General features: G+C 38.0%; 2 protein-coding genes across 2 annotated transcripts; both read left to right on the forward strand.

Annotated features, from left to right (window-relative positions):
• Positions 1 to 931: 931 nt before the first annotated feature.
• On the forward strand, positions 932 to 4,786 carry LOC112555205 (zinc finger protein 2 homolog). Its single transcript, XM_025223493.1, has 2 exons — positions 932 to 1,856; positions 2,657 to 4,786. Exon 2 carries the CDS (start codon positions 2,687 to 2,689, stop codon positions 4,655 to 4,657), a length of 1,971 nt encoding a protein of 656 aa, XP_025079278.1. The 5' UTR covers positions 932 to 1,856; positions 2,657 to 2,686; the 3' UTR covers positions 4,658 to 4,786.
• A 1,958-nt stretch (positions 4,787 to 6,744) lies between these two features.
• On the forward strand, positions 6,745 to 10,924 carry LOC112555204 (zinc finger protein 271-like). The gene is made up of 2 exons (XM_025223492.1): positions 6,745 to 7,284; positions 8,107 to 10,924. Exon 2 carries the CDS (start codon positions 8,234 to 8,236, stop codon positions 10,889 to 10,891), a length of 2,658 nt encoding a protein of 885 aa, XP_025079277.1. The 5' UTR covers positions 6,745 to 7,284; positions 8,107 to 8,233; the 3' UTR covers positions 10,892 to 10,924.
• Positions 10,925 to 11,204: the final 280 nt, after the last annotated feature.

Raw genomic sequence — 11,204 nt, forward strand, 5'->3', positions numbered from 1 at the left:
ACCTATAAGTGCTGTGCCGAGCTTTCTAGTGCTACCTCTCCACCTTCCCCTCCTGCATTCCATCCTCCCTCCCCCAAAGACAACCACACACGGACAACGGACGTCCTCCCTCTGTGCTGCTAAGGAGTGAAACTCTCTTCCTCATCACATTCGCCACTCGGACTCTCGTGGTCACTCCTGTCCTTCGTTCTCTGAACTTGCTACCCATCTGCTCTCCCATTCAATTCAAACTGTCTCTGCTATCTTTTAATTTCTTTGCTGGATATGACTACTTCTCTAAACTTTTCTTCTCATCCATCCCAGCCAGACTACTACGATCTTCGTCGGATAACAATTCGCTCTCTATCTCTGTCACCTGGCCAACTACATATGGTCACCGGATTTTAGTCTCTGTGTTAAAAAACAGTGAAAGTTTCTTCCCTTCCATACCCGTCATCTACCTACCATCGAATCATTTAAACGTGCGCTGAAAACACACGTGTTCCACGCACATTGCTCCTGACACCAATAAACAAAATTGTCGATGGTTGTGGTTGTAGTCAATTGACTAGTCCGCCTCCTCGTCTTTCTCTGCACATTTTTGATACTCTCTATCCCTGCCATTAACTTGTTCCCTGATTTCTCTTTGTGTCTTCTAGATGCGTTTTTTTATTACTCATGGTTGTTTCTCCTTTCGTTCTTCGATCTGTTAATGTCTCTTACTTGTCTTAAGCGCTAAGACAATTCGTGAGAGTGCATAATATATATCACTTTTTAAATTTTTGTTATTTAGATTTTAAGATGGAAGAAGTCTAATATATAATAGAGTAAATAGAGTGAATTTCTTTGTGAAGCTCTCGCATACCTACAGACTTCTGTGATCTATAAATCTGTGTTCATTCCTACCAGGAATGCATAGATGGTCATGAGTAAAGGCAGATAATGAATAGACCTTAGTAACAACTAACAAGTTGCCCTAGCAAAAGCCCTGAAGGATATAGATAATACTGTGGTAATTGTCACAAAGGCTCTACCGAAACTGACGTTACTGAGTGGTCGGAGCTAATAATGAGCACTAAAGTGTTGAACATGTTGTCTGTTTGTTTATGCTTTAATGTTTAATAGTTCTGCTGTTTGTTTAATATTTAATAAATCTTTTAATCCTTGTTGAACGGCTTTACTTCTTTTTTTTTTTTTTTGCCTTATATTTAAGAAAGTAACGAGTTTTTAATGTGATCGAAAGCAAGTTAAAGAATGAGACATGACAACAGTTCTTGGATATTTTACTGTTGTCGCGTATGACAAGGATGCGGGGGAATGGGACACGGAGAAAGTCGCTGATCCGTCTCAGAGCGACTTTTTTCTTTTTCTTAATTTCTTTTATTAGTTTTTTTAATGTTTATGGAAAACATATCAGGCATTATATATGGACATAGTTATCCACCAGGCAAATACAATTATTAGTACACCATAGCTACCACTTTCTGACTTGTACCTTCGTGCGGTCAGAACGATAGCAGATAACAACTCTCTGTATCTATGGTAGCAGACGCACCGGAAACATGGTATGTCACATGATTTAAACGACCAATAAAATTAAGTCTGACTTCTTATCTCTCTCAATGAACTTGCATTTCTCTGTCCGCCTCAGTGATGCTAGCTTTGCTAGGGTCGCATCTACTTCATGGTCGCATTTCTACCCCGTTCCGACTTCTATGGAACCACCTATGGATAAGTTTGCCAGCTTTCCAAGCTTCGCAACTGGCTGTGTAACTCTCAGAACTCCCAGCAAACCGTTCGCGTGACCTCGAGACTATAGTGCAGTCGCGCTCGAGCAGAAGTGGTCAGTCCAATAATTACATGAACAGTCCAGACAGGTCAGCTTTCGACATGATTATAATGTCAGTAGATTTCGCATCATGCTTGTTTGTTGTTTTTTTTTGTTTGTTTGTTTGTTTGTTTTTTGTTTAGGGGAGGATATTCCTTTTTGTCCATGATATCTTCTTGGTAGGGCAATTAAACAATTTGTTAGAACAACAAAGGTTAATTTTATTTGCATTATGCATTATTTGTTCATGGTTTACAAATTACTATAATTTTTTCATTGTTGTTCTTATTATTGTAATGATTCAATTTGTGATGAGTATGGCTTTGTTGTTTGACATGATGGTCACTTCTAACTATTTTTATGTCGCTGATCAATGGTTTCTGAAGATTATTGGCAATGTGTCATCACCATTAACTGATCCGCACTTTCCTTGCAGCTTTAAATGCAGCCAGACTTTATGTTGTTCTTTTGACATTATTTTGGCAGTTTATAGATGTTCAAGATGCTGTTTAGTCCAGTGAGCATGACCATTGGCAGCAACATTGTGCTATGCTATTCCTATATCTTTATTCTTCATCGCTTCAAGATGTCACTTCACTTTCTGTGTGTGTGAACAGTGGAGAAAAAAATTAATGTTTCTTTAATAGTCAATAAATAATCAGCTGTTTCAAATTAATTTATCAATCTTGCAGAGTTCTTTCTTCACAGTGTGCGATTTGAACCTTTACCTTATAAAATGATAGCCATTATGTTTAAGAAATATAGATCCCAAGTGAGTCTCAATTTTCTGGATGCATTTTTAGTTCAATGAATATAAAATTCACTCATTGTCACATTGTAATGTTTCAGGTTCTTATTATAACAAGTACTGAGACACCAATGATGAAGGAGTTAAGGCCTTGTATGCAGTTTCAGTCTGACAGTACTTTAACAATAAACAAAGACAAATCAACTATGAGCCTACAAGAGCAGGAAACTATGTCTACCATTAAAAGTGAATTCCAGGTTCTGTGTACACTCATCAAGTGTGAACCAAGCTCTGCAGTTGATCTACAGAAATATTCGAGTGTAAATCTGATGACAGAAAGTTCGTTTTCTTCTTATTCTAGAGCGACAAATGGGTCACAGACTAACCTTGTGCAGCTTGAGAACAGCTCTGGTCAATTGTATGACATGAAATCTGAGCTTGCTACACACAGTCAGCAGTTAAACTTACAGCATGATTGTGGTGTGAAACAGGAGTTTCATCATCAAGATGCCATTTGTTCTATCAAAACTGAAGAAACTGCTAGTCAAGAACTTCCTCACATAAACATTGAGCCTTCTGCACACAATCAGCAGACAAACTGCAAAAATGAAAATGTTGTGAAGTTGGAGTTCACTTCTCAATGTGCCACATGTTCTGTTAAAACTGAGCAAGCTCCTGATAAAAAATTGCATTATATAAAGACTGAGTATTTTGCACACTTTCAACATAGTGACGTGAAACATGAGTTCCACTCTCAAGATGCCAGTTGGTCAATTATGACTGAGCATGATCATGTGCAGGATGCAAAGACAGAAGAGCAGCTTGTGATTAAGCAAGAACAAAATGATACTCACATAGTGAAGACTGGGACAGACTTGTGCACTCAGCAGGAAGTGTGCCAGCATGACAGTAGTGAGACAGTTCAAGAGATGAGTACTGTTAGTTGTAAAACTCCTGAGGTTATGGATATTGTCACAGGAAGCCCTCAGCATCAGACAAATTCATGTGTCACAGAAGTTGCTGTCACCATTGATTCAAACAAACATGTCAACAGTGTCACTAAAACCAATCAGTGCAAGGTGTGCATCTCTTGTTTCAGATTTCCATACTTACTAAAGAGACATATGCTGATCCACAGTGATAAGAGACCTCACCAGTGTGGTATGTGTAAAGCAGCTTTTAGACACTCAAGTCATTTAAAAGAGCACATGCTGACCCACAGTAATGCTAGGCCATTTCAGTGCAGTGAGTGTAAAGCTGCATTTAAAACATCAAGAGCTTTAAAACAACACATTGAAGCCCACAGTGATGAGAAACCTTATCAGTGCAGTAAGTGTAAAACCACTTTTAGGCGCTCACAGTATTTAAAAAGGCACATGCTGACCCACATATTCGAGAAACCTCACCAGTCCAGTGACTTTCAAACAACGTTTAAACCCTCCAAAGATTTAAAAATGCACATTTTTACTCAGAGTGAGGAAAAACCTTACCCGTGCAATATGTGTACAGCTACTTTTAGGCGCTCAAGTAATTTGAAAGAGCACATGCTGACCCACAGTGATGAGAAACCTCACCAGTGTAGTGTGTGTAAAGCTAGTTTTAAGCAGGTACTAGGTTTAAAACATCACATGGTAATTCACAGCGATGTTAAACCTTATAAGTGCAGCGTATGTAAAGCTGCTTTTAAAAGATCATATACCTTAAAAGAGCACATGCACATGCACACCCACGTTAAGGAGAAACCTCACCAGTGCATTGTGTGTAAAGCTGGTTTTAGGCAATTGTACGAATTGAAAAGGCACATGGTGGCCCATAGTGATGAGAAACCTCACCAGTGTAGTGTGTGTAAATCTGCTTTTAGACGCTCGAATGATTTAAAAAAACATGTGCTGACCCACAATGATGAGAGACCTTACCAGTGTAGTGTGTGTAAAAGTTCATTTAAGTGTTCAGGAGGTTTAAGAAGTCACATGTTGACCCACAGTAATGTTAGACCTCACCAGTGCAGTGTATGTAATATGGCTTTTAAGTCCTCAGCTGTTTTAAAAAAAGCACATGATGACCCACGGTGGTGTGAAACCACACCAATGCAGTGTATGTAAGAATTCATTTAGGTCCTTATGGCATTTAAAGCACCACATGTTGAGGCACAGTGATGCAAGACCTCACAAGTGCAGTTCGTGTAAAGCTACTTTTAAGCGTCCAGAATCTTTAAGATCGCACATGTTGACCCACAGTGGTGGTTGACCTCACCAGTGCAGTATATGTGAAAATTCATTTAAGTCTTTAAGTGATTTAAAAAGTCACATGTTGACCCACAGTGATGAGAGACCTTTCCAATGCAGTGTTTGTAATATGGCTTTTATGTGCTCAGATGTTTTAAAAAAGCACATGACCCACAGTAATGAGATACCTCACCAATGTACTGTATGTCATTTATCTTTCAAAAGATCAAATGACCTGAAACAGCACATGGAGACCCACAGTGATGTTAAACCTCAGGAGTGCAGTGTGTATACAGCTACATTTATGTGCTCAGAGGATTTAAGATCGCACATGTTGACCCACATTGATTAGAGACCTCACCAGTGCAATATATGTAAAAATTGGTTTAGGTGTTTAAATGATTTAAAAAGGCACATGTTCTCCCACACTACTGTTAGACCTCACTAATGCAGTGTATGTAATAGTGCTTTTAAGTGCTTAACTCTTTTTTTAAAAAGCTCAGGGTGACCCACAGTGATGAGAGACCTCACCTGTGTACTGTATGTCATGTATCTTTGAAAAGATCAAATAACCTAAAACATCACATTCAGTCCACAGTGATGTGAAACTTTATAAGTGCAGGGTATGTCAGAAAGCTTGTAGGCGGTCTCGGATATAAAAAAGGCTAGTTCCATGCAGAGGTAGTATTAAACAACATGATAATAGACAGGGATGTAAATGCCTTATTAATGCAGCGTATGCTGTCGATGAGAGACCCTAGGAGTGAATTGTATATAAAGCATCGTTTCTTTTAGCATCCCTGCCCATTTAAAACAGTTCAGTGTTAAGTAAAGTTGTCTGTTAATAAGACATGCTGATAACAAGACAAACTCCCTCATGCATGAAGTGTCTAGAGGTGGTATTTGGCTTCCTTCCTTTAAGACGATCAAATAATTTTAAAGAGCATGCTATGCTTAGCACCCAGTACAGGTTCTTTCTGTATGTACTTTTTTTTCTCCTTTGTATTAATCCATAATCTAGTGCCTTTTTTTGTGTTTGTAAGTTACAGCTGGTTTCTATTCTCTTTTTCTTAATGGTAAATAGCATTTAACATTGTAGCAGCAGTCCAGATTTCAGTGAAAGCAGTAAAAAAATGAGAGAGTTAATACCAGAGAAATAGTTTGTATTTTCAAAGAACATGTGCTGACATTGATGAAAATTTTTCTGTGTGCAGTGTGTAAAGCTCCATTTATGCTCCCAACCCCCTAAAATATGCACATGATAATTCAAAATGCACCAGACTCAGCACCTTTTGCCAGATTTTCTCCATGCTTTGCATGCATTGTCAAAGATCTCATGTCCTTTCAAAAGCCATAAAAATCCACGATACACTGTGCTGTACTTTCTGTCGTTAGTTTGTAACATGCTACGCTATCTCTGATTATGGAACATTGAAAATGAATTATCAGTGAGTTTGCTTGTTTGAATTGTCTTAATCGATTCTTGTTGATGATAATAACAAGAAAGAGAACGAAATAAACTGAACATTCACTTTCAATTCTACTCCTTTTTCAATTAATACTGAGCAAGATTCTATCAATGATACTAATTCAGAAGAGCAGCTTGTGGTAAAGCAAGTCACACAGTGAAGACTGAGACAGCAAATGTATGCGAACATAATTTTGAATCATCACCCGATGTCCACACACATAAATGTTTTTCTCTTTGCTTACAATGTTGTATAGAAAAATAATCTACAAACAGAACTTTTGAATGATTCCCTTTATTAATCCCTATTCGCAGTGTTCCCAGAAGAGCCACTTGTTATTTAGAAAGTAGATAAGATCATAGTTACATAGTGAAGACTAAGTTAAGATCTATGTACAAATATAGCTGATATAGTCACTAACCTAGTTCTCAGCACCTTCTCCCGACACAAACACAAAAAAATCTTTTTCTCTTGAATTTATTTAATAAAAGAATATACAAACAGATTTTAAATGACACGTCTGACCAATCAATCTAATTGGCAGCATCCAGTTTTGGGGTGTATCCTAGTAAAAAACATCAGCATACTACATCAGCTTAATCACTTATGATACAAATCATTTTGAGTGCCCATATCAGGCATAGCATACCCACCTTGCACAAGTCAAAGACATACTGATAATCGACATACCCAAAAAGGCACTTCACCCCTGTGTACAATGGACCTTTCCCAACCCTATCTCCCTTCTGTTCAATGCACACGACCAACCTATGACCTACTTCCGTTACTTCAAAAGAATATTCTGCTCGACGACTCACATCATGATTTGAAAGTAAAGGGTCTCTAACAGTTCCTAGCCTCTTGTCGCTGTATCGTAGGGACGACTGTATAGCAACTTGTTGCTCAGCTGTGAAACTTTCCTCCGAACCTTCAGCGGACTGTCGTAGCCTGGACAAGAGCACGTGGTGCGTTTGCAGAAGTGGCCAATCGTGAAATTACCGCCACTGCCTGAACGAAAGCCACCTCCAATATCAGGTTAGTAAAACATTCCGATGTTGTATTTAGGCTTTGGCTCAACCAGGCGTTTTCATTCTGCATAAACGCAAGTCCAAGACCTAACCTAAATGTAACAAATTAACACACACACACAGCCTTCAATAAATTAAAAAAAAAATTAAAACATTCAGATGACCACAAAAATGATCTCCCTTTATAAAGACTGAAAACCATTAAAACTTCGGTACCAGCTTGTTAGAATAATGTATGGTCCTAAAAAAGCAATCAGTAAAAAAAAAATTACACTTTTTACAACCTAAAAATTGTGCTTTATTCTCATGTACTAAATTATTATCCATTTATACAGTTACAAGTATAAATTAATGTTTCTATGGTATCAGGAAGTTTTCATATGTATACATTAACTATGTGGGCCATTTGAAATAGAATACTTCCATACAATATGCAGTGCTAATTGGAATATGAATGAAAATATGTCACTTGCAGATGATACATTGTTCATGCCAATTCATAAATTGCGATTTAAAAATCCACCTTCTGTTGGTTTAATGAATATTCATTTGGTTCCTTTATGACATCTTATCTTGTAATGAGAATATAACTGTCTTGCCTGAACACCACAATAATAACAAATTTTTTTAATGGAAGGCAATACAGTATTTCCTATTAAGTCATGAAAAATAATAATGGAGTATTAATAAGGTTTTCAGTATCCAACTATTTTGAAAAAAGTGACCGTGGTATTTTCACTTTCACATATGCAACAAAATGTTTTAAAAATCAAAAGAAGGCAAAAGACGTGAGATGTAATTAATATATTGTTATATTGTAATATTGCAGGCTTTTGTTAAAGCTGCAGGAACTGAGTCTCAGGATGTGAAGGAACTAAGGACGTGTGCAGTTTCACTCAGATAGTACTTTAAGGATTAAAGAAGAAATCTTGAATGTGATCTTAGAAGAGGAAGCTATGTCTGCCATAACCAATCAAGTCCAGGTCTCATGTATACACAGCATAAAGACTGAACCAAGGTCTGAAGCTGATCTACAAGAAGACCTAAATAATGATGTAATGCTTGAGACAGAAAGCACATTTTGTTCTTATACAAATATGACATATTGCTCACCAATTAGCTGTGTGCATCTTAAAAACACTTCTGGTCCAGATTTCATAAAACTTGAGCCTGCTACGCCTATTCATCAATTAAACTTTAAACATGAGGATGGTTTAAAACTGGAGCTTAACTCTCAGGATGCTATTTATTGTATTAAAGCTGAGGAAGTTCATGGTGAAGAACTTCAGCACAAAAAACCTGAGCATGCTGCACACATTGAGCATTCAGATTCTGACACAACTTACATAAAACCTGAGATTGCTACGCATATTCATCAATCAAACTGGAAACATGAGGATGGTGTAAAACTGGAGCTTAACTCTGAGGATACCATTTATTGCATTAAAAGTGAGCAACTTCCTGGTGAAGAACTTTATTGCATAAAACCTGAGTATGCTGCTTACATACAGCAGTCAGATTGCAGTCATGAGAGTGCTGTGAAAGTGGAGTACCACTGTCAAGATGTCACCTGTTTAATTAAGACTGAGCAGGATCCTGTGCAATGTGCAAAGACAGAAGAGCAGCTGGTATATAAGCAAGAAGAACAAGATCATCGTCACATAGTGAAGACTGAGACAGTGTGGCCTGGTCAGCATGCAGTGTGGAAGAATAACATTGATGAGAATTGTCAAGAAATGAATGCTGCTAGATGCATAACTCCTAAGGTGACAGATATATTCACAGAAAGTCAACAGCATCAGATTCATCCAACTGTTACTGAAGTCACCATTGATTCAGAAACAGAAATCCATAGTGATGCTAAATCATACCAGTGCCAAGTGTGCTTATCTTCTTTCAGGTTTCCAGCCCTACTCAAGAAACATATGGTGATCCACTCTGATTTTAAAGCTGACCAGCATACTGCATGTACAGCTGCGTTAGAAAGACTAGATACTTTAAAACACAACCAGGTAACCAACAGTAATAAGATATCTCATCCATCCACTTCTTTTAAAACTCCATCCGAAAAAAAGCACATGGTGACCCAAAATGTTGCGAAAACTCCCCAGTGTAGTATATGTAATAAGGCTTTTAAGACTCAAAGAGATTTAAAAAGACACATGTTGACCCACAGTAATGCTAGACCTCACCAGTGCAGTATATGTAATAGAGCTTTTAAGTGCTCAAGTGGTTTAGAAAAGCACATGTTGAAGCACAGAAATGTTAGACCTCACCAGTGCAGTATATGTAATAGTGCTTTTAAGACTTCAAGTAATTTGAAAACACACATGTTGACCCACACTAATGAGAGACCTCACCAGTGCAGTATATGTAATAGTGCTTTTAAGATTTCAAGTAATTTGAAAACACACATGTTGACCCACACTGATGAGAGACCTCACCAGTGCAGTATATGTAATAGTGCTTTTAAGACTTCAAGAAATTTGAAAGCACACATGTTGACCCACACTGATGAGAGACCTCACCAGTGCAGTATATGTAACGGTTCATTTAAGAGTTTAAGTGATTTAAAAAGGCACATGATAAATCACAGTGATGAAAGACCTCACCTGTGTACTATATGTGGTGTATCTTTTAAAAAATCAAATGACCTAAACCAGCACATGCAGTCTCACAGTGATGTTAAACCTCCAGAGTGCAATGTGTGTAAAGCTACATTTCTGTGCCCAGAGGATTTAATCTCACATATGTTGACCCATAGTGATGAGAGACCTCACCAATGCAGTATATGTAATAGTGCTTTTAAGACTTCAAGTATTTTGAAAACACACATGTTGACCCACACTGATGAGAGACCTCACCAGTGCAGTATATGTAACGGTTCATTTAAGAGTTTAAGTTATTTAAAAAGGCACATGGTGACTCACCGTGATGAGAGACCTCACCTGTGTAATATATGTGATGAATCTTTTAAAAAATCAAATGACCTAAAACAGCACATGCAGTCCCACAGTGATTTAAAACCTCCGGAGTGCAGTGTGTGTAAAGCTACATTTATGTCCCCAAAGGATTTAAGATCGCACATGTTGACCCACAGGGGTGAGAGACATCACCATTGCAGTATATGTACTAGTGCTTTTAAGACTTCAAGTATTTTGAAAACACACATGTTGACCCACACTGATGAGAGACCTCACCAGTGCAGTATATGTAACGGTTCATTTAAGAGCTCAAGTGATTTAAAAAGCCACATGGTGACCCACAGTAAAGAGAGACCTTACCAGTGTAGTGTGTGTAAAAGTTCATTTAAGTGTTCAGGAGGTTTAAGAAGTCACATGTTGACCCACAGTAATGTTAGACCTCACCAGTGCAGTGTATGTAATATGGCTTTTAAGTCCTCAGCTGTTTTAAAAAAGCACATGATGACCCACGGTGGTGTGAAACCACACCAATGCAGTGTATGTAAGAATTCATTTAGGTCCTTGTGGCATTTAAAGCACCACATGTTGAGGCACAGTGATGCAAGACCTCACAAGTGCAGTTCGTGTAAAGCTACTTTTAAGCGTCCAGAATCTTTAAGATCGCACATGTTGACCCACAGTGGTGAGTGACCTCACCAGTGCAGTATATGTGAAAATTCATTTAAGTCTTTAAGTGATTTAAAAAGTCACATGTTGGCCCACAGTGATGAGAGACCTTTCCAATGCAGTGTTTGTAATATGGCTTTTATGTGCTCAGATGTTTTAAAAAAGCACATGACCCACAGTAATGAGATACCTCACCAATGTACTGTATGTCATGTATCTTTCAAAAGATCAAATGACCTGAAACAGCACATGGAGACACACAGTGATGTTAAACCTCAGGAGTGCAGTGTGTATACAGCTACATTTATGTGCTCAGAGGATTTAAGATCGCACATGT

Source organism: Pomacea canaliculata, linkage group LG14, assembly GCF_003073045.1.
Source record: "Pomacea canaliculata isolate SZHN2017 linkage group LG14, ASM307304v1, whole genome shotgun sequence".
NCBI lineage: Eukaryota > Metazoa > Mollusca > Gastropoda > Architaenioglossa > Ampullariidae > Pomacea > Pomacea canaliculata.